The following is a 21,750-nucleotide window of genomic DNA, read 5'->3' as shown; positions in this document are numbered from 1 at the left end:
CAAATTGCACATGCTGCGGTTGTTTTCAAACAAACGGGTCGCCTTGGTTACATATATAAATCCATATATACATATACATACATACATTTGTAAGTATGATGTCTATTTCTTAGTGCTCACAACTGACTTCAATTCGCGGCCGCAAAAGTATTCAAAATGTCCAACACAAAAATGCTGGCAAAATCCAGCGTGGAGGGTAAGCAAAAATCATACATTATTATATACGTATATTTTCGTATATTTTTACTTTCCATTTCCAGATATATCTTACAACGCCAATCTTTGGCTACAAGCTGCCATGCTAATCAATGTTTACATGTCCCTAATTTGGGGTATAATTTACGGTTGCTATATACTCTATAATGTAAGTGGCGCATACGTAAAATGCTTTGGCAAAACAAATTTATATTCTTATATTGTTTCCATTTTCATGCAAAAAAGTTGTCAGAGTTGCAGGACTTCTATGGACGCGCGGTTATAGTCGCCTACATATTATCGTTGTTGGCCGAAGTTTATCGCTTACGTGCGGGCTATAAAGGCAACTTGGGCGCAGAGGTGTGTGAGTGTGCTATTTTGCAGATGAAAAAATTCTTTTTTACACAAATTAAAACAATTGTTTCAATAACAGATCAGCGAGCTGAGCATCTTTCTTGTGACAACACCGTTAATACAACTGCCGTTACTTGCGTTTCTTTTTCTCTCCGTGCGTGGTGATTGGACCCTCATATATCTCATCATTGAGTTAATGTTTTGTTTAATGCTAATTGAATTGATTGCCGGCATGTGGGCATGACATATCTTTGCGAAACATCAAAATGATTTGCACAAACTGAAGCGCCAAATCGCGTTGCAAATGCGAAATGCCAAAAAAGAAAGCGCAAATGCTGAGGACACGTGGAATGTGCTATAGTTTAATTAAATACATAATTATTAATTAAATTTAATTAATTTAATTTAATTTATTATACTTTTTAAATTTTTTTGCTACAAATTATCAAATTTTATCAAATAAATAAATAAAATGGCATAATAAAGCTTATAATAAAGTGCAAGGCAACATTAGTATTACACAAAACCTTAAATTATTTATAAAATGTTTAAATACATTAAAGTAATATGGGTCGTTAACGTAAAATGCTTAATACATAAATTATACATGTATCAATAAATGATAACATGGTTCAAACTGGCCTGAATTAGGCGCTAACCTAATGTGTTGTCAATATAGCAGCCTCTTTGGATCAACTGGTTAAGTGTTTAAAAACAAAAAAATAAAACATAAAAAACAGGTCTGCGCCGCACATTTCTCACACCTTAGCATTATCAACGTTGCATTGCTTTAGCAGCGCATCGATGCGATTCAAATGGCTACGCATTGTCGGTAGAAATTTCCCCAATTCTTGCAGATTCTCATCGTGCGCCTCGCCCGTACCGATCAGCTGTGAGCGTGTAGGCACCCAGTTGTAGATTATCTGCAATGCAAAAAAAAATTTTTTTTTTAATAAAAAAGTACTCATAACCTATTTATTTATTGATTTTTGCTATTTTTCCTGCTCACCACAACCGCAAAAACCTACTTTTATGGTGCCTTGCACTAGGAAGCCGTGATAAGGCTTCAGCGTCCGCTCGTATGCATTCTGCAAATGTATTTTCAGCGCGTCCGTCGCTTGTGCGTCGTAGAAGATGTTTTCAAAAAAGGTGCAAATTAACTGTAGTCCACGCTTTAACCACAAAAGCGCGTCCGCAGCGAAGTTGTCCACTTTCACGTTCAAGATGATCATATCCTCAAGGTAGACATATTTGATTTTGTCCATATTATAGACTTTTGTTAATTTCTGTAAAAATTGTATATTAATTTCAGCGTGTTAACGGTAAATTGAAATTATAAATACAGTTTAATAATTAAAATTGTTATCATTAACCTACCGTAATATTTCCGTTCATATCACTTATCACAGGTGTAAATAGTTTGCCGAAGGACTCTGCAAGATATACATACATACATATATACTCGTACAAGTGTGTTTGGGTTTTTTTATTTGCAAGTACACGCTTTTATGTTTATCAAATATACATACATATATACATATACATGCTTTTATTAGCAACAACAAAAACAATTTGGCAATAAATGATAACGTGCAATGAAAGTGATTCCCTTTCGTTACTGATTTCGAACATTAATTTTTATGAATCACCATTATTTAACCAATACCCAATACGGAATTTTGGAGTTATTATCAATGTTTTGTTTGATGTTTATATATAAGCAATAAATTTGTAACGTTATAACCGATTTGCATGCAGAAAAGATAAGGTTATGTGTATGTGGAGGAAAAGCGCTAAACCATTGAGTAATAATATCCATATACTAATTATGCAGTGATTATGAGGATGGCGAGCAGGTGTGTAATGTGTATGTTTGATTTTTTATGCTACAAATAGAATGTTAATAACGGGTGATCCAAGTAGAGGTACTTCAAAACTGAAGTTGCTGTGTTTTTTTTTTCTTTAAAAAATTAAGGATCCTTGAAATGGATCACCCTTTATTAAGAAAGCTTCAAATTAAGAATTTTTGCAGAATTGATATTGCTTAGTTTAAAACAGCTTAAGTCGATTTAAGTTAATATTGATGATTTCAGTTAGGCTGACCATCTATTCCAAAACTCAAAGTTGATTTTACTTCATATTATACTTTAAAATCTTGAGTTTCAAAATACGGTAAAATGAATATAACCTACGCAAATTTTAAAATAATTTAATTTTGGCTCTTAGAATTTAAGTTACATCACTTAAACTTCAAACGGAATAATAAGGAAACGCTATTTATGAAGGTCTTGTTTTTTTCATTTTGTTGGGGAAACTGCGATCTGAACAAAATATTCGGATATTGCAGCGTGAAAATATCTTGTCAAACAAAAAGTTTTCCATACAAGAACTTAATTTTGTTCAATATGTTTGTAAGGCAGCTATATGTTATAATGATCCGACCTGAGCAATATTGTAGTGTCATCTTGGTCAATAAGTTTGTTTAAATTACATGAGAATATTTTGTCCAATAAAAATTGTTTTCATACAATTATATGATTTTGATTTGATCGGTAAGTTTGTATGATAGCTTTATACTATAATGGACCGATATCGGCGGTTTTCAGAAATTACCAACTTCTCGGGGAGAAAAAGATGAGTGAAAATTTTCAGATCGATAGCACATAAACTGAGGGAATAGTTCGCGTATATACAGACGGACAAATTGTGTGTCAAATGAGACAAAATATGTAAATTGTAAATATGTAAATATGTTTGTATGTATGAAATGACCTATTCTACACTAGATCATGGGGGAAAATCCCTCAATTTCCGGTAACAACCCTAATCAATCATAAAAACATTTTTCAGTTATTTCAAAAAAAGGCAAAAATGACAAATAAAGGCAAGAAACAAAGTGCTTCATAAAAATATCGATACATACATACATTAATTCCATATTATTTTACTATAAATAAAATAATTAAAAAGTTAAACAATGCCAAACATGATGTCTCAGATAAATAGATAGAAAAGATATTTAAAATAACACAGTTCGTACTAAAGTTTTTTTGATGTTAGTAAATCACAAAATGATGAGTATGTCAATAAGTGCAAGTGTAAACTCTTTTATAAGCGATGTGTGATATAATGTACCATAAATAAAATGCAAATAAATGCGATAAAAGCCACAAAGATTTATAACATTATTGCGAACAAATAAAAATAATACACTGCTAAAGACTTGTCAGAAAAAATAAATAAATGAAAAGCTGTGTGCAAACGATAAAGGTGCATATTGCAATAAATCTGTCTTTTAAATTCAAAACATTTTCGTGCAAGTTAATACCAGAAAATCTTAAATGCATACACATACATACATACATACATATGTATGTACATGGGTGTTAGTGTTAAATGTTCAAAAAATTTCATAGATAAAGTGAAGTGGACATAAATCAATCTAAAATAAATATATAGAATATATTTTCATATGTATCTATGTATGTGTATGCAAACTCTTACATAATTATTTCACATAATTACATTCAAATAGCTACATATTCAATTTCAAGCTCACTCACCAATAACGGTTACAATTTCCTTTGCAGACTCCAGAAATGCTTCGGTTTCGATTTTATCTTTAGTGGCTGGCGGGAAGCCCTTCAATGCTTTAAATTGTATATGTGGAGTTGACATGCTTGCAGCGCTTTTTACTGGTTGATATTTGTGTTGATAAATAAACAAGTCGAATGCACTAATTAATTAATTGTTGTTTATTCGCGCACTTTACTTTCCTTACAGCAAATCGCGTCCAACTTCCTACATTGACGGGCGCGTACAAAATTTACAAAATCAAAGCGTTAAATGCTCGGTTCGATTTCGCCTTAATATGGTTCGACTTTATCTTATCATTTATTTTGTAAACAACTATCGCTGATAAATGCTCCGGTTGGAATCCCCGCTATATTTGTATTGCACACATTTGCAACTACAAATAATATATGTACTTATATATATGTAGATCTACACGTATTTCAAGTAGATTTCTTTATTTTGCCTATCTTTTCAAGTTCGCAGTTTTCAAAACGAGTCAGCACCGTTAACTTTTTTTGTTTAAATAGTTGGAAATTTTTGTTTTTTAAAACTTGTTGCGTATTTTTCGTAGAGGCAGCAATGTCAGCTGATGATTAAACTTTCGTTGTTATTGTTTTAGTAGCTTACTAAACTAGCGATGATTGAGTCGCGCTTTGTATGTCTTAGATTTTTTTTTTAACTGCTAACGTGGCTGACAAGCTACTTGCGTGAGTGTGACTTTGGCGGCGTCAAGGCGACAACTAGCAAACTGCTGGTTAAGCGCTAATACACAATTAACTCGTTTATTTATTTCATCAAGGTTTTCAAAGAAAGGTTGCTCTCTTGTTTTGCGGTTACTTTCGAGTAGCTCCACTTCGGTCAACTATTGTTGTAATTATTGTAAATACATATGTATGGCTTATTATAGCACAGATTACTATTTTACATGTATTTTGTCTTATATTGCTGTAAGTGAGTGTGTTTGCTTGTGAGTGTTGATATTGTGACTCTGATTACCGATTTGTTTACCATCAAAAGAATATATATATTGTTTTTAATCAAAAAAAACTTTTCTGCTTTGTAAATAAATATTGAATTTCTTCAAACCATTCGTGTTCAGTTTAAGATTAATTTCGGTGAAATAGCCATGTTTCTGCTGAAAAATAATGAAAATATGTATGAGATGAGCTAAGTTTAAAGACTTATTACAAACATACATACATATGTACATATATGAAAGTATGTGAACGACTTCCGATTAGGTCACCCCTCCGATTCAAAATTGATTCAACATTTTTACAAAGTTTCCTCATATGATAAAAAAAGAATTTTCCATGTGCCTTTTTCGACGGATTTTGTTTTCAAAAGAAGTGTAAATTTGAAAAAAAAAAAATACAAAACTTTAAGAAAATTACAAAACAAAAGCAAATAAATTAAAAAATCATTACTAGTTTAAAAAGAAAAAAAACCATACCTCATGATTCATTTTTTGTTAACAAATTAAAAAAAAAGTTTTATAATTTCCACCAAAAAAAAACCATGAGCCCTTTTCTAATGACCTTAAAGACCTTAAAGAAATTCAAACCTAATCGGAAGAAAAGCATAAAAAGTGGAAATAGAATAATATGTCAAGCTTTTTATAATAAAGTTATGTATATATTTATGAAGCATACAGCTATAAAGTAAATAAATTCTCAACTATTTTAGATGAAACCGATTAAAATACATACACATATATCTATTTTATATATACATAGTACTTACATTTTTGAAGCACAGTGGCACTTAAACACATTTAATTTTAATTGTATAAAACAATTTTAATTCTCACAAAAACGCTTTGTTATGCCCGACCGTGTTAGCACAAACAAATAATGATTCTCTCCGAGCACTTTAGCCGCTTCCTTTGGCAAGTAGAATTTATAAATTTCACTGCACTCTTTGTTTGACTGTGGCTCATACCAATATTTCACTAAACTGTTATCAATACTACGCACCTCTATCAGACGGAGCTGATTCTCGTGTCCCTCAACAATCACACAGCTATTAACAGCATCATAGGTTATTGTAGCATCAACCGTATTCTCTTCAGCATTATAGTCGTTCGAATTTCGAAACCATTTATTATAAGCTAAAATAATTACACAATTTGGCGTAAAATAAAATGAGTCATTTATCTTCTGTTCGTGATACTTTTCCAAAAAAGTGTTTGTTGCACGTTTGAGCTGTGTGAAACGTGGACGCGTCGCGATTTCAGTACGCAATTCTGGTAGCGGTCGCTGTATCACTCTTTCCGGTAGATGTTCGGTCAAATTGTCTATTGTAAAAACACGATTAATATAATCGACACCATTGCCCATCACACCATCTTTAGTATGACCCAAGTCGAAAGTGTGTCCAATTTCATGCACTACGGCACCTAAAGTAGTTGCATAAACACCGCCATATGTACGCCGATAGTTGCTATCGTCTGGTAATTGTGTCAGATCAATCAACTTGTTGCTGCCAAAACATGCGTTGATTTCGTTAAAGCTCCGTGGCCATGCATATAAGTAGGCTGCACCAAAAAGCGCTAGACCACCACCACCTAGTGCTGCGTGGCCTTTCAAATGTTTACGTATGTTTGAATAAGAAAAATCTCCTGTGACTGCTACGGCTGCACCATCATATTTTGTACAACCAATGAACGCAACAAATTTCAATTTTTCCTCACCACCCCAAGTAGACGAGTTAAGTATTTCTTTTGCAAAATTTTGCCACAAACTTTCTTCAGATTGCTCCCAAACTTCTTCACATGTTAAGTGTGATTCAAATACTTTACAATCGTTGTTTAATGTAAAAGTTCTTCTACCGTAACCAGCAGATCGCAACTGTTCGGCATATACAGACTGCACCAAGCGTAGATTCAAATTGATTTTTTCACAATTTTCATGCACTTGCTCCGCCGCTAAAGGCTTCTGATTCACACATGTGATGTACAATGCTTGCAGACGATAATTGTTTTTGCTGTAAGCGGTAGATTCATACAGGATCTCGCATTGATACACGATGTTGCAGTAACTAAAATTTAGTATCAGTGGTGTTCGTGTGCAGACTGTCTCGAGTTCATGCTGAGCAAAATCACAAAGTAGTTTGAACTGACCGGTTCTGGAAATTTTCGATTGTATCTGCAACTCCCAAGTTGCATCTAGAACGCTAGCGTCATGCCTTACTCGTAATAAAATGTGTTGCTCTCTACACTTTTTGGCCTGTCGCTGTTGACGAATGTGCCCCTTAATTAGTAGTATCGTGTGCTTTATAATTTCGCCGTTCTCTAGATTATCTAGTTCTATCTTGTGCACACAATCATCGCTAATCATTGCACTATCTATTAGAAACTGATTAAGGTCAATACACTGATAACATTTGAGTTAAATACTGATAACAAATGCTTTTAACTGCCGTGACCGGAGTCAGGTGAAAAGTGAAAGGAAAGTAAGAAGTGCAGCAATCAGCTGTTTTGTAGTATATAGTGCCGCTTACGGTGGTGATTCTTTGGTAACAAATATAAAAAAAATACAATGGTGTCAAAAACAAATGCATACGCAGTTATTTCCAAACACTTGTATACACACATATACGTATGTATGTACTATATTCTTCCACAGTCATCAATGGCATGGGAATTGGAACCAAGTAAAATCAAAAGTATGATTTCAAAATTAGTACGAAGTATAACAACACATCTTCTATATATTCTCCTTATACTTATATGTAAATATGTGTTCTCCATATATGTATGTACATATATGTAAATATGTATAGATTCAAATAAATTTTTAAACGTATGGGGAAAAAACTAGTGACAATTAGAGCTTAGCATGTTTACCAGAATCGTTTATTTTTTGCTTTCTTTTAATATATTGGCATCAAAAGCTAAAGAGATAAGATGCTGAAGCAAGAATTTTAATAATTACCTCAAACAGGTTTTTTATACAAAAAACAGCTTTAGCGATTGGCACAATTATGTAATGGAGCTTATAGCGGACTTTCGACTAATGCCGGTTCATTGAACTTAATAAATCAACTTATGTATGTATATATATTTTTTGAAAACACACGCATCGTTTTTTATTACCACGTTTACTGTTTTGAAACACAAGAACGTTTAGTATGAGTACAAAAACAGTTATATTATTACGCAATATATATAACCTAAAAATAATAGCCTGAGCTTTTTACCTATTTTCTAAATCCTTATATGAAAAACTTTCAAACTATCTGTGTGCAGGCGCAGTGTGACTCTTTCGATACTCCATCAATTTTTCGATGTACTCATCATGATTTTTAAGTGTAGCTAATAATCCCTGATCATTGACTGGTGAGCCTTCTGGCCCGTAATCAATTAGCTCATCGTTAAGATTCGTCATAGCTCCACCAAGCGCATTTAAAATAGCATCTCCCGCGCAAATATCCCATTTTTTAATCTTCGTTGAATGCAAATACGCCGTGGCATTGTTGGAAATTACTTGCAGAACTTTATAACCAGCGCCGGCAGCCGTTAAGATCTCCGACTCTTCACCAAAAACATTGCGTGTCAAATCTTTTACGCTACCTGCGTGAGAACGTGATACCGTTATTAGTGGTTTTGAAGAATCCGGATTGACAGGATGTATGGATGCTAAATATTCAGACATTGAATGATCCACCCAAGCCCACGCAGTTTGCCCTATAAAAGGACTGTGTATAACTCCGATAATGGGTTTTCCTTTTACTGCTACACACACCATGGTCGTCACGTATTGATAAAGTTTTTCTATAAAAATTGTAATTAATGAATGATTTTTCCAAAAAGAAGACAACTGTCAAATGTTTATACCTGTAAATTCTTGAGTTGCATCCAGAGGATCAATCCATACTGTGACATCTTTTATATCAACCAATTCATTGGGCAAGTTGGCTGTTTCATGCAGCACTGTGGGATCTAAATCGAAAGTATTCACGTTGCTACAGCTTTCTTTGTCTTCCTCTGAATATATTTTAACTCGTGGGAAAATACGATGTAGCCCTTCTTTCATGACACAATGCGAACGTCCATCCGCATCCGTAAATGGATCGTTTGCACCCTCGTCCGTTTTACCTTTACTACGTTCTCTTAAATCTCGCGATTGAGCTACATCCAGGACTTCCAAGCCACCGCGTTGTGCCGCCTGTATGGCTCCAATCAGTAGCTTGCGTAAATTCACCTTATTTTGATTGCGTAGCAAACCATATACAGCAGGCCGTTCGTCCGCATGGAAATTCACGAAATACACTATAATAAGTGTTATCGTGATGAGGGCAATGGCAGCGGGCACTCGATGAATATGAATCGTGCGCCCCATTTTTTCTCTGCGTTTCGTATAGCTCATAGAATACTTCAATAAACTCTATATGAGCAACCTACCTCCACGGTTGTTGTGGATAGGAAAGCTTATTTGATGTCGTGTCCAAGCCAAACTACACCTACTACTCTCAAACAAAAACAAATAAAATCAACAATTGAACAGTAAACAAATTGGAGCGTCATCTGACGTTACAAATTATGACAATTGCATCGTGGTTGGCAATGCCATGGAACAGATGTCATTGTCGATTGTAAATGTTCGCAGAAGAAGAAGCACAATATTAGCTGAGTATTTGACACGTCAATTGTATTTCCACAATACATGTTTTCTTGAAAATTATAAAATTAAACACAATTTGTGTAATCTAAACAATATCTGAGTGTTTTCCATATTTGTGCACGAATTGTATAAATCATATTCATTTGAATTTTTTCCTTAAATTAGTACAGAGAAGAGCATTTGATAAATTTGTGTAACAAACATGGCGTTGGCCGAGGGACCTTGCTATACAATCATCAACTCGCCGGACATCGAAGTACCGAACGAGATGCAATTGAAACAAGACCTCGAAAAGGGAGATACCAATATGAAAATCGAGACATTGAAAAAGGTTATACAAATGTTGTTGAACGGGGAACGTTTATCTGGTCTGATAATGACTATCATCAGATTCGTGCTTCCGGTACAGAATCATCAAATCAAAAAACTATTACTCATCTTCTGGGAGATAGTGCCGAAAACCTCAGCAGATGGCAAACTTTTGCAAGAAATGATATTGGTGTGTGATGCCTATCGCAAGGACTTGCAACATCCCAATGAATTTCTACGTGGCTCAACTCTACGTTTCCTTTGTAAACTAAAAGAGCCAGAGCTTTTGGAGCCACTCATGCCAGCCATACGTGCTTGTCTTGAACATCGTCATTCTTATGTGCGACGAAATGCAGTTTTGGCCATTTTTACCATATACAAAAACTTTGATTGGTTAGTGCCAGACGGTCCAGAGTTGATTGCTAATTTCTTGGAAACTCAACAAGATATGTCTTGCAAACGAAATGCTTTTTTGATGCTCTTGCATGCTGATCAAGAACGTGCACTCAACTATCTGGCATCTTGCATTGACCAAGTAAACAACTTTGGTGATATTCTACAATTGGTAATTGTTGAGCTCATCTATAAAGTCTGTCACGCCAATCCAGCAGAACGTTCACGTTTTATACGTTGCATTTACAACTTGCTTAATTCATCATCAAATGCTGTGCGTTATGAAGCGGCTGGCACACTCATTACACTATCCTCCGCACCAACCGCTATTCGTGCCGCAGCCAGTTGTTATATTGAGTTGATTGTCGGTGATAGCGATAACAATGTCAAACTTATTGTGTTGGATCGTTTAATTGCTATGAAAGAAAATGAAAATATGGAGAAAGTGATGCAAGATTTAGTAATGGATATACTACGTGTATTGGCAGCACCAGATATTGAAGTGCGTCGCAAGACATTGGCACTAGCTATGGATTTAGTCTCATCACGCAATATTGAGGAAATGGTGCTGGTGCTAAAGAAAGAAGTTTCTAAAACCCATAATGTTGAACATGAAGATACTGGCAAATATCGCCAATTGCTTGTACGCACATTACACTCGTGCTCCATTAAATTCCCTGATGTAGCCGCAAATGTAATACCCGTGTTAGTGGAATTCCTTTCCGATACAAATGAATTCGCTGCAGCTGATGTGTTGATTTTCATACGTGAGGCTATACAGAAATTCCCCTCACTACGTGCACTTATTATCGAGCGTTTAATTGAAGCATTCCCACAAATAAAGTCGTCGAAAATACATCGTGCCGCAGTCTGGATTTTAGGTGAATATGTAGACAACAAAGAGCAGATACTCGAAGTAACCGAAACCATAATACAGACCTTGGGAGAGATACCGATGGTTGAAGCGGAGCAAAAACGTTTAGCGGGTGAGCAAACCGACGAGGGACAGAAAGCCACTGAGACCAATACGGCTTCTGCTGGCAATAAAGTCACCTCGGATGGTACATATGCCACCCAAAGTGCTTTCAGCTTGGCGCCGTAAGTTAAATATTCTTTCATTCACCAAATAATAAAATACCTTTAGATTGGTAATATATAAATTTGTTTTACGTTCGCAGTGTCGCAAAGAAGGAGAAAAGACCACCACTACGCCAATATTTAATGGATGGCGATTTCTTTATTGGAGCTGCACTCTCAGCCACTCTAACTAAACTAGCACTACGATATGCTGAGTTGGAAGATGATGTGGTTAGTAATTTATTTGCTAAAATTATTTAACTTGCCACAACTAAACATTCTATCCCCTTGCAGCGTCAACAAAATCGTTTGACTACACAAGTCATGCTCATTATGAGTTCCATATTGCATCTGGGAAAATCCGGTTTCCCTACCAAACCCATCACTAATGATGACATAGATCGTATTTTCATTTGTTTGCGCACACTGAGTGAACGCACCAAAGAGGCCGTCGAAGTATTCCAACATTATTGCCGTGACGCACTTGGCAAAATGTTGGATGCCCAACATGAAGAGGATCAACGCATTTTGAAAGAGAAACAACGTGCTGCTGCTAAGGTACAGCCTGACGATCCCGTTGGATTTGCACAACTCTCTAATGGGCGTGACAATCAATTGGGCGAGAACGTGTTCGAAACTAGTTTGAATCAAGCGTTGGCCGGCACAAAATCAACCAATTTGAGTGACATTACTTCGCCAAATAACAAACTCAATAAGGTAACACAATTGACCGGTTTCTCTGATCCAGTCTACGCTGAGGCTTATGTAAATGTCAACCAATACGACATCGTCCTGGATGTATTGATTGTTAATCAAACAAGTAAGTGCTATAATTTGTTTAAAAGCGAAAATCGCTCATAAGCAAACTCTTAAATCGCAGACGATACTCTACAAAACTGTACACTCGAGTTGGCAACTTTGGGTGATTTGAAATTGGTTGAACGACCACATCCAGTTGTATTGGCGCCCCACGATTTCTGCAACATCAAGGCAAATGTGAAAGTGTCGTCCACTGAGAATGGCATAATTTTCGGAAATATCGGTGAGCAGGACATTTAGTTAACTTTCGTGTGCCTGAGATTATTTATTATGTATATTTGCAGTTTACGACACGAGCATCAATACCAATGTTGTTGTTCTGAACACCATACACATTGACATTATGGATTATATAATACCCGCTTCGTGCACTGACACTGAGTTTAGACAGATGTGGCAAGATTTCGAGTGGGAAAATAAGGTACGCATTTTAATTTTATATATTTCGGCTTCTTCAATAATGAATGTGCTGTATATAATTTCATTAGGTAACGGTTAACACCACATTCACCGATTTGCACGAATATTTAAAGCATTTGTTGAAGAGCACCAACATGAAATGTTTGACTCCGGAGAAGGCACTCAGCGGCCAATGTGGATTTATGGCTGCAAATATGTATGCGAAGTGAGTAGTTAACTAAGTCAATGAAACTTATGGCAAAAAATGCATTAAATGTTTATTGTATTCAAGATCAATCTTTGGTGAAAACGCCCTTGCTAATTTAAGCATCGAAAAACCTGTGGACGATCCCGACTCCAAAGTCACCGGCCACATACGCATACGCGCTAAAAGCCAGGTACTATTCAAAATAGCAAATCTAATGAATTCTTGTACTAAATATTTGTACTTTCAGGGCATGGCACTAAGCTTAGGTGATAAGATCAGTTCGTCACAGAAACAGTCAGTGCAGGCCGCTTAAATGCTGACAGATATGGAAAATTGTTCTAATTTAAGTTTGAGCCCTTAGTGTATTAATTATATCCGTTTACGAAATTCATCATTTCAATCTTAGTGCATTACTGTATGGGTGAAAACTCTTTTTCTTATTGTTTAATTATATTTGATTTATTTGTGTTGCCCGAAATTGCGAAAATTCGCACACAAAGTACTTTATACGTTAACATGTATGTAAAACCATTTATTTGTTAGTATATCATTGCTATAAAGATTTTTGAAAAGCTTATAATTCCAGCTATTAAATAGAATAAAAAGCAACGCTTTATTTTATGTACGAGAAATATAATATTTAAATATATACTACATACACCATACACCGATTAAAAATATATGTATGAAATTAAAATTTAGAAAAGAAATAATTAATCTTTTTTTGATCATTTGAGCTTGATTTGTAATTAATATACATATGTATGTATGTATGTGAAAGTATTTCATAGCGAAATCGTTGGTATCAAAGATTTGATTGCCAACATAAATAAAATTGTCAAACTTTCATAACATATAAGATAGATATACGGGATATGCACAGTTAACTTCGTTCTTTTATATGTCCTCCGCAAATTCCCAAAACCTCGTTGAGCCTCAGCTCATAAAAAAAACCTGCCTACGTACTTGGGGTAATAGAGTCAAGTGACCCATTTCGTCTTTTCGGTAACTTTGCTATTGCTTTTGCAATCTGTGCGCAGGGGATAGGTATTTACAGTTTTTCATCGATCAAAAGCCCATTTCGTGCATAAGAGACCTTCTGAGTTTACCTTCAAAAATTGAAACAAAAATAATTGTTATAGAGATGTATCTTCTCGCCACTACTGTCTATAATCTATTACAATATTGTGACAATTCAAAAACTCAGCAACTCTGTTTAAACAGCTGTTCGATGGTATGCAAAAACATTTGGAATGTGTGCGATCACTCAGCTCCACGGTAAAAAGTTGCACCAAGAAATGGCCCCAACTGCCAGTATCTTACTTGGGGAAAGTGGAGCAGTCGTGTTAAGTTAGCGGTGCAGCAACTACTTAAAATAAATAATTAAGCAAAGTGTTAACAAATAATATATTTTTCTACTTGAAAATGTTTGTTGAAACATGCATTGCACCTGTAAACATTGCACTAATCAAATATTGTAAGTTAACTTTCACTTTTGAAGTCATACATACATACATACAATACATATATAAATAGTTAACAGTTTTTAAATATGACTTTACTTAAAGGGGGAAAACGACATGAAGAACTCATATTACCCATCAACGACTCGCTCAGTGTGACCCTTAACACCGACGAGGTAATTTCCATTTGAATATATGTTTATTTCATAAATGTAAATTATTGTAAACAAAACCCTTTTGTTACGGAAATTCATTTTAGATGTGCGCTAAAACAACAGCAGCTGCTTCAGCTTCCTTTAAAGATAACGTAATGTGGTTGAATGGCGAAAAGGTGCCATTTGAGCAGAACGCACGGTTAATGCGTTGTGTGAAGGAATGTGAGTTTATTGTCGACATATTATGGATATAAGTTTTTAAATTTAAATATTTTAGTACAACAACTTGCTACTGCTAAAGGAAAACTAAAGTTCCCCATAGAGTGGAAGCTACACATAGCATCGCGTAATAATTTTCCTACTGCTGCGGGCTTGGCGTCAAGCGCAGCTGGTTACGCTTGTCTTGTATATACACTTGCACAACTGTATGGCGTGGAAAAAGAAGAATTAACAACAATTGCTCGCCAAGGAAGTGGTTCTGCATGTCGCAGCTTACACGGCGGTTTTGTACGCTGGCACATGGGTACACGTAATGATGGTAGCGATTCAATAGGCTCTCCCGTTGTATCGGCAGAGCATTGGCAGGACTTTCATATCATCATATTGGTGGTAAACGATTCACGTAAGAAAACAAGCTCGACCAGCGGTATGAAACGTGCTGTAGAAACATCAGATTTGTTAACACATCGTGCCCAACATTGCGTACCACAGCGTATAGCGGCAGTGATCGATGCAATAAAAAACCATGACTTCCCTAAATTGGCAGAAATTACTATGCGCGATTCGAATCAATTTCATGCTATTGCCTTAGACACATTTCCACCCTGTGCATACATGAATGATGTGTCACATGCAATTGTGGACTTTGTTCACGCTTTTAATAAAGAAGCTGGAGAAATTAAGTTGGCTTATACTTTTGATGCCGGACCAAATGCTTGCCTATTTCTTTTAGAAAAAGATGTAAGTGCTGCATTGGCGGCAATACAAAACAGTTTTCCGAATGATGCGGGAGACAGTGTAGAATATGTTAAGGGCATACCGATAAGGTGTGAGCCCAAAGAGGTACTTAGAAATTTATTTGAATTTATTAAGAATAATATATACTTTTAATAAATATGTATATTTTTTTAGATCGACGCCTTCTACAATAATGGTACGTTACCTAAAAATGATAAGAATCTTTTTAAATATATAATTCATACAAGGATTGGTACAGGACCACAACGTCTTGATGAAAGCAAAAGCCTTTTGAATATTAGTAACGGCTTACCACTTGAAAATTAAGAGTAAAAACGCCTTTGGGATATATTTATTTAAGTCATAAGCAGAAAAATGTAAACATTGTGATCGCAGAGGCACAGTTCAATAAATATTTTCTATACAAACATCAATAAATAATAAACGAAACTAAACTTTTTGTCTTATATCATATATGAAATTACAAAAAGTGTGTACTTTGGAACAGTTTAATCATTAATAAAAGTAATTCTCTTAAATGACTTTTTTTTATATTCATCGAAATTAAATAGAATAATAAACTGAGAAATGTATATAGCGTTTCGACAACCCTATTACCCCATCAGCTTTCTTATCACCCCATTCGTTTTCACCGTTTTTGTTTTCGTTTGCTAATCGTACTCCAATTACGTTCGTCAGCTGATTGAGAGTCCCCAGATCAAAAGCTAATTAACGCAAGTATCGACCAAAGAGATTTATAGTTTTTAGTATTTTATTCAATTATGTAAATTTTTTTAAACATTTTTTAGTGAATGAAATTTATTTAGATAGGTTATTATGTATTGTTATAGAAAATATTAATTATGTGTAATATTTTGTGGAAAAAAGTAACAAAGTTGATTTTATATTCGCGTTGGTATGGCAACGATCACAATCTTTTTACACATGCACCCAAACGTGAGCTTGAAAACTTATTCGTTCGTGTCATTATTTAGTTGAACGGGAAGAAAACGGAAAATATTTAATTTCTTGATCATAGACCTTTTATAGGACGGAATTCGTAATAAAAAGTGGAAAATTACTTAAAAATTTATTGTGTTTTACGTTGGTAGGAAAAGTACGAAAGGATGTGCCATTGGTAAAGAGTTAAAAAGTGTTAAAAAATAATATTGTAAGAAAATCAGAAGTTTTACAAAATGACGAGTTAGCCAGCTAGTGACGACGAAGGTAAATGCCAGCGCTAGCGTTGACACACGGCTAGCTAACCAGCGCTGGCGTACAAGTGACAATAGCATTGGCAGTGGCAGTGGCAGAAGCGTGTGATTTGTGTTGTTTAATTATTGCCTGGCCGCTTGTATAATGATACAAGCTGCAACGATGCCGTAGAATGAAGTAGCCAAAAAAGTAGCAATAAATAATTTAAGGTATATGTGTGCGGTGTAAGCGAGGCATTGGAGACAGTGAATGATCTACAAGCAAACAGTGATCAAAGTATGCATATTAAAAAAAGGAAATACTATCCAAACCAACGCAAAAATGCATTTGTTTACAGATTCCAGACTGATGTCTTGCAAATCTATACAATATGCATATCTAGACATTGTTAGAGTGATAGCATTTAAAGAAAAAGCTTAAAAGTGATAATGCATTGTACGGCTAATCTGTTTTATTATTTGTAACAATTCTTCCACACCCTTCTACGTTATAATCGCTGAGCTATGTATAAGTCAGTTATTACTTAAATTCCAAAAGAAATTACAATTCAGCCCAGTCTTATTGGGAGGCAACAAGAACAGATATATAATTTAATATTGACAGTTTTAATATATCCATATATGCTTTTGTTTCCATTCTAGTATAGCCCGAATTTAGAAACAAATTCATAAGAAAAATAAAAAAGAAGAAAAAAATTGAGGAAAAAGTTAAAAACGAAAACTTGACTCAATACTTATTGACGGTCAGGTTCAAGTTCCAGTTATGGTATTTCTAACGTGAATATTTTCATATAAATATTTGTTTGCGTGTGTAGACGTATGTACATACAAAACATTTACGTATCTAGCAAATAATGCCGCCAGTCAATTGGCACTTAACCCTTTTCGACATCACTTCCTCTGCATCTCTCCCCTGAAGTTAACAAGTTTAGATATTTGTTAACATATACAAATTCGCCTATGGTTGATATATCATGTTTTCATGTTGTTATAGCTTGAAGCATTACGTCTAATATGTTATGTCGTAGTAAAATATACATACATAAATATGTAAAACTAATACAGTTAATAAAGTTTCTATTAACATTTTAGCGACACGATAAAACGTAAATTTAGAAAGTAACCACGCAAAAATTTATACCGTTATAACAATGTATTCAAGAACGATTCAATTGCTCCATTTAAATATGAGTTTGAACTTCGAAAGTGGGTGCAAATTTGTTAAAGTGTATATGTACTTGTATGTACTGTTGTTGCTATAAATTATTTATTCATTGCCCAATATAGCTGCTTATCCATTCTTTCATTTTGAGTTTTTCGCCAATTGGATAAGCAAATAATGACGTGTTCTCTAACCACACTATGTTAATCCTCAATTGGCTATGGTTGGTTGGTATTCCGATTGCTTCTTTTTGTTTTAGGTTGTTTGTTTTTTTAACCGCAAACAGCAGTCGAAAAGCAGCAGTCAGCATTGGTAAGCATTCGTAGCTTTGAGGAGTGATAACATTGGAATAAGTGTAAAAAAATAGAATTCAAATTTTGTGTTTACTTTGAATTTTGCGATTTTTATCGCCTTGGAAATACTTTTTTTTGTGTTTTGTTTTCGAAGCAGTAAAGCATGGTGAGTGCTTTGGCGGTTAAATTATATGTAGACAGTATACATACATACATATATGTACATATGCAGATACATTAATATAAAAAAAACGTACATACATAATTAAATGTGTGAAAATATCACTTTGGCCAAAATGTATATTATCTATTAATTTTAATGATTGATGTTTGATTCCATTACAACTATTAACGTAGATACTTCCACAGAAAATATTTTTTTAAGTTTTTTAAATGTTCTAATGAATATCGGTCCTTCTCCACTTGAATCTGGCTTCGCTTGGAATAATATCCAATTGGCGCCACGTAGCGAAAAGAAGAAACGAATGGCCCACGGTTATTAACTCGGCTATAATCGCGTAAGCGGTGTCTACGCCAATTAAGAAGAAGAAGAATGAATATCGGTAGTTGTATTTTTCCACTTTGCGACAACACAGGAATTAATGTGGTTTGCTATGTATTTATATTAACAATAATGTCTGTCTCAGCTGATGTAAGCTGATTGGATAGGAATTTATATCCGATTCCGGGATCTTTCTGACCTAGAGTAGAACTAATATTAACCGTCTCACAAATTTGAAAATGGCTCAAAGCACTTTGCCGATTTATAACTGTATTTATGATCAATAGACACCAATTCTCACAACACCGTATTGACCCGGATTTTATACGGTCAAGTACTGTACTTTCGCAGATCTAACCTCATTTGGATCGGAAAGTTTTTGATTAAGTTTTTCATCACTGGAGCAACGTCTTGCAGCAGGGTTGCTCCGCATCCTCCTGACTCGTGCTGCGTTTTTTTAGCATAGCTTGGCCCATAGTTATCTTGATCAAGAAACCTCCCGACTTTATTTCTGTGGACAACCGTACCTTCACTAACTTTAATAAAGATATTTAGGCCGGCTTCGCAGAATTTACCTAGAGCACCTTCACTACCCATTCCTGCGGACGAAATCTTTGGCGAACGGCTATTCCGCAGGGTGATCGCAGATGCCATCGCTCGCTTCATCCCGGGGCGAGAGCTCGACACCTTACGCCATGCTTATCCCTGTTGTCACCAAATAAAAAATCTCAGTTTGGATATTCGGCGAATGGTAAATCAACACAAGCGAACAAAATGGATAAAACACCTGAAGCCTTGCAACGAGTATGAGTAAGCTTTAGACTACTGTCAAGGCTTTGTCTATCCAACTTAATGTCTCTACCTCTTCGGACCTGAGCTATTTTAGCCGACAATTTACAATGCAATTTGATCTCTAATTGGATTTAAATCCATTGGCCTTCATGGAATTAACATGCTGATGCTAAAGCACCTCGACGGGAGCAAGGTTCCTCATCAAGATCCGCAACCTGTCACTGACCACTCTTCAGATACTCGATGTGATAGGCATAGTGGTCACACCACTGGTCCCACTACTGAAACCTTGGAAACCCGCCAACAAAGGGATAGTTCATGGCCTCAACTAAAAACAACACTGCTAGGGTTCAAAAGGTGGACTATGAACTACCTGAGCGGTCTCTTCTATATCTCGAAATTCCCTCAACCACAAGAGTGCCAAAGAACCACCTCGTACGCCGATGATTGCACGAAAATGACGTTGGGATCGTTTCCTTGCTGCATGGAACCTAACACTCTCCTTAACCTTAATATTGCTGCCGATGGCGTTAAAATTCCGACAGTCAATAATCCTAAGATTTTAGGTGTGACATTCGTTAGCCTGTACTCTTTCACTCCTCACACAACCTCTATTTCTGCCAAAGCACAGAGCCACAACAAAATCCTCAAGTCGATAGCCGGCAGCACATGGCGGTAAAAGCCATTGCCGTTATTGACAACATACAAAACAATCGGCCGGCCAGTCCGTACGCCGCACTAATATGGTTGCCTGAATGCAGAAAAACGTAGACGAGGAAGCTACAGACATGCTAGAACACTGCACTCCAGACTTCAATAGGATGCCTCTTGATGTCTCCCATTGAACATCTGCATAGTGAGGCCACCTTCTCCCAGTTAAGGAACATAATGAACTACTCTCTCAACACCTTTCCTGGCCCAACCGTTGGATGACCCCGGTAACAACTTTTCTGAACCTTACCATCCTAACGGGGACTGGTTAACCGTTAGAAGCCAAATCAATAAACAATTTCCAAATCGCGACCATGCGGTTTACGATCTTTCTCCATATACAGTAAGAGAAGTAAGAGCGTGTTGGATGGAAGCTTTGTCCTTGATGCATTGTCAACAAAGGTTCAGTTGTCGTTGATCTTTTGAAAGAGAATCACGTTAAACGCCATGAGTGCTAAGTACGCGTCGCGCTACGAGGCTGTGTTCCTTTGCATCCACCCGAAAGGTCCCAAAATGTCGCAATCAGCGACTGCTAAATATATGAGAAAGTCGAAGGCATTTGTACAGAAGTGGATACAGCGATATAAAGTGGCTAAAAATGTCGATGATTTACCAGAACGTGGTTCGATAGGAAAAGTGAACAAAAAAGATAAAAAAAGAATAGTGAATCTGTTTTCGCGGAATTCTGCTTTTACACCGCGGCAAGGACAAACAAAATTAATGGCAAAAGGTTTAGATATGTCCTACGAAACTATCCGAACCCTTCTTCATACTCAATGAAGAAGCCTCTGTTGACTGAAAAACTCTTTACTAGGTGGAAAACTCAATCTGGAATCGTTACATTGAATTGGCCGTCGCAGTCGTCCGATGCAAACCCTATTGAAAATGTGTGGGCATATATTAAACAGAAGCTTCGTGGAAACAGTTGTCTTACGAAATTCGTCGGATCTGGAGATCCTTGCCACTAGAATACGCCGTCAAATTAGTAGAAAGCATGCCTCGCAGATGCCAGGCAATTATCGACGCCGGTGGTGACTGGACACATTATTGACCAAATTGCATTATTGTTTGTAATGTGTACATTGTATATATAAATATGAATGTTTCATAAAATATTTTTTTTTTATAAATTAACACGGCCACGTTCTGACTTGACAGACTGTATATAATTTGTCTAGTACTAAGTTTCCAATGGTGCAACTCCTGTGATATAAGGTGATATAATAGTCCGTAAGAGACATCTAAATTGGAAATTCTTTAGATTCATTGATCTCTAATTGGATTTTAATAACAAACTTCTATATTTCAATGAATGAATGATTCATATCCCAACCGAAAAAATCCTTCTGTAATTTACTCCTCCAATTGGAACTTCGGGTATTCCCAATTTTTTGGCATGTCATGCGCTCCTTTTATCGATAAGTTATAATAAATATATTTGCGAAATAAAAAACCGGTCAAATTCCTGCTGCATCTGCTGCATTTTTTAAATTATATTTTTATGTTAAACTGTTTTGTATAATTGTATGGGTATTTCTTTGTTCAAC

The 21,750-nt window shown here is 35.6% G+C and overlaps 6 protein-coding genes across 8 annotated transcripts; 3 read left to right on the top strand and 3 right to left on the bottom strand.

The window, feature by feature from the left end:
* The first annotated feature begins 40 nt into the window (after nt 1-40).
* LOC105224993 (transmembrane protein 17) lies at nt 41-910 on the top strand. The gene is given in 4 exon segments (XM_049456611.1): nt 41-196; nt 261-364; nt 442-555; nt 629-910. Coding segments are annotated over 4 exon segments (540 nt in total). The 5' UTR covers nt 41-156.
* Nucleotides 911-934: 24 nt separating this feature from the next.
* Nucleotides 935-4,942, bottom strand: LOC105224991 (glycolipid transfer protein). Its single transcript, XM_011203285.4, has 4 exons — nt 4,113-4,942; nt 1,927-1,982; nt 1,578-1,835; nt 935-1,472 (listed from the first exon to the last, which is right to left on the bottom strand). Exons 1-4 carry the CDS (start codon nt 4,225-4,227, stop codon nt 1,308-1,310), a joined length of 594 nt encoding a protein of 197 aa, XP_011201587.2. The 5' UTR covers nt 4,228-4,942; the 3' UTR covers nt 935-1,307.
* Nucleotides 4,943-5,085: 143 nt separating this feature from the next.
* LOC105224992 (uncharacterized) lies at nt 5,086-7,463 on the bottom strand. Of its 2 annotated transcripts, none has more exons than XM_029549692.2 (2): nt 5,898-7,463; nt 5,086-5,260 (listed from the first exon to the last, which is right to left on the bottom strand). In XM_029549692.2, the coding sequence occupies exon 1, from the start codon at nt 7,461-7,463 to the stop codon at nt 5,925-5,927; it is 1,539 nt and encodes a 512-aa protein (XP_029405552.2). In that variant the 3' UTR covers nt 5,086-5,260; nt 5,898-5,924. The 2 variants fall into 2 exon arrangements, with proteins under 2 accessions (XP_029405552.2, XP_019845334.2); XM_019989775.3 differs by having other exon boundaries at nt 5,086-5,257.
* Nucleotides 7,464-8,178: 715 nt separating this feature from the next.
* LOC105232682 (putative inositol monophosphatase 3) lies at nt 8,179-9,654 on the bottom strand. Of its 2 annotated transcripts, XM_049456609.1 has the most exons (3): nt 9,530-9,654; nt 8,963-9,474; nt 8,179-8,899 (listed from the first exon to the last, which is right to left on the bottom strand). In XM_049456609.1, the coding sequence occupies exons 2-3, from the start codon at nt 9,465-9,467 to the stop codon at nt 8,361-8,363; spliced, it is 1,044 nt and encodes a 347-aa protein (XP_049312566.1). In that variant the 5' UTR covers nt 9,468-9,474; nt 9,530-9,654; the 3' UTR covers nt 8,179-8,360. The 2 variants fall into 2 exon arrangements, with proteins under 2 accessions (XP_049312566.1, XP_019845333.2); XM_019989774.3 differs by having other exon boundaries at nt 8,963-9,635.
* A 123-nt stretch (nt 9,655-9,777) lies between these two features.
* On the top strand, nt 9,778-13,667 carry LOC105224989 (coatomer subunit beta). The gene is made up of 8 exons (XM_011203282.4): nt 9,778-11,549; nt 11,630-11,759; nt 11,823-12,348; nt 12,409-12,570; nt 12,632-12,768; nt 12,836-12,972; nt 13,039-13,144; nt 13,202-13,667. The coding sequence occupies exons 1-8, from the start codon at nt 9,952-9,954 to the stop codon at nt 13,265-13,267; spliced, it is 2,862 nt and encodes a 953-aa protein (XP_011201584.1). The 5' UTR covers nt 9,778-9,951; the 3' UTR covers nt 13,268-13,667.
* A 412-nt stretch (nt 13,668-14,079) lies between these two features.
* On the top strand, nt 14,080-16,367 carry LOC105224988 (diphosphomevalonate decarboxylase). Its single transcript, XM_011203281.4, has 5 exons — nt 14,080-14,431; nt 14,523-14,593; nt 14,677-14,794; nt 14,850-15,634; nt 15,704-16,367. The coding sequence occupies exons 1-5, from the start codon at nt 14,380-14,382 to the stop codon at nt 15,854-15,856; spliced, it is 1,179 nt and encodes a 392-aa protein (XP_011201583.2). The 5' UTR covers nt 14,080-14,379; the 3' UTR covers nt 15,857-16,367.
* The last annotated feature ends 5,383 nt before the right edge of the window (nt 16,368-21,750 follow it).

Source organism: Bactrocera dorsalis, chromosome 4, assembly GCF_023373825.1.
Source record: "Bactrocera dorsalis isolate Fly_Bdor chromosome 4, ASM2337382v1, whole genome shotgun sequence".
NCBI classification, from domain to species: domain Eukaryota; kingdom Metazoa; phylum Arthropoda; class Insecta; order Diptera; family Tephritidae; genus Bactrocera; species Bactrocera dorsalis.
This window is presented reverse-complemented; position numbering and strand designations above follow the sequence as displayed.

Bases quoted from the DNA above. Each gene is read 5' to 3' on its own strand.
- LOC105224991 (XM_011203285.4), bottom strand. From the start codon at position 4,227: ATGTCAACTCCACATATACAATTTAAAGCATTGAAGGGCTTCCCGCCA. The intron at 1,983-4,112 runs GTGAGTGAGCTT...TATATCTTGCAG, and splicing joins GGAAATTGTAACCGTTATTG to AGTCCTTCGGCAAACTATTT. The intron at 1,473-1,577 runs GTAGGTTTTTGC...TTTGCATTGCAG, and splicing joins TAGTGCAAGGCACCATAAAA to ATAATCTACAACTGGGTGCC.
- LOC105224992 (XM_029549692.2), bottom strand. From the start codon at position 7,463: ATGATTAGCGATGATTGTGTGCACAAGATAGAACTAGATAATCTAGAG.
- LOC105232682 (XM_019989774.3), bottom strand. From the start codon at position 9,494: ATGAGCTATACGAAACGCAGAGAAAAAATGGGGCGCACGATTCATATT. The intron at 8,900-8,962 runs GTATAAACATTT...CAATTTTTATAG, and splicing joins TGCAACTCAAGAATTTACAG to AAAAACTTTATCAATACGTG.
- LOC105224989 (XM_011203282.4), top strand. From the start codon at position 9,952: ATGGCGTTGGCCGAGGGACCTTGCTATACAATCATCAACTCGCCGGAC. The intron at 11,760-11,822 runs GTTAGTAATTTA...ATCCCCTTGCAG, and splicing joins CTGAGTTGGAAGATGATGTG to CGTCAACAAAATCGTTTGAC. The intron at 12,973-13,038 runs GTGAGTAGTTAA...ATTGTATTCAAG, and splicing joins GCTGCAAATATGTATGCGAA to ATCAATCTTTGGTGAAAACG.
- LOC105224988 (XM_011203281.4), top strand. From the start codon at position 14,380: ATGTTTGTTGAAACATGCATTGCACCTGTAAACATTGCACTAATCAAA. The intron at 14,594-14,676 runs GTAATTTCCATT...AATTCATTTTAG, and splicing joins TGACCCTTAACACCGACGAG to ATGTGCGCTAAAACAACAGC. The intron at 14,795-14,849 runs GTGAGTTTATTG...TAAATATTTTAG, and splicing joins AATGCGTTGTGTGAAGGAAT to TACAACAACTTGCTACTGCT.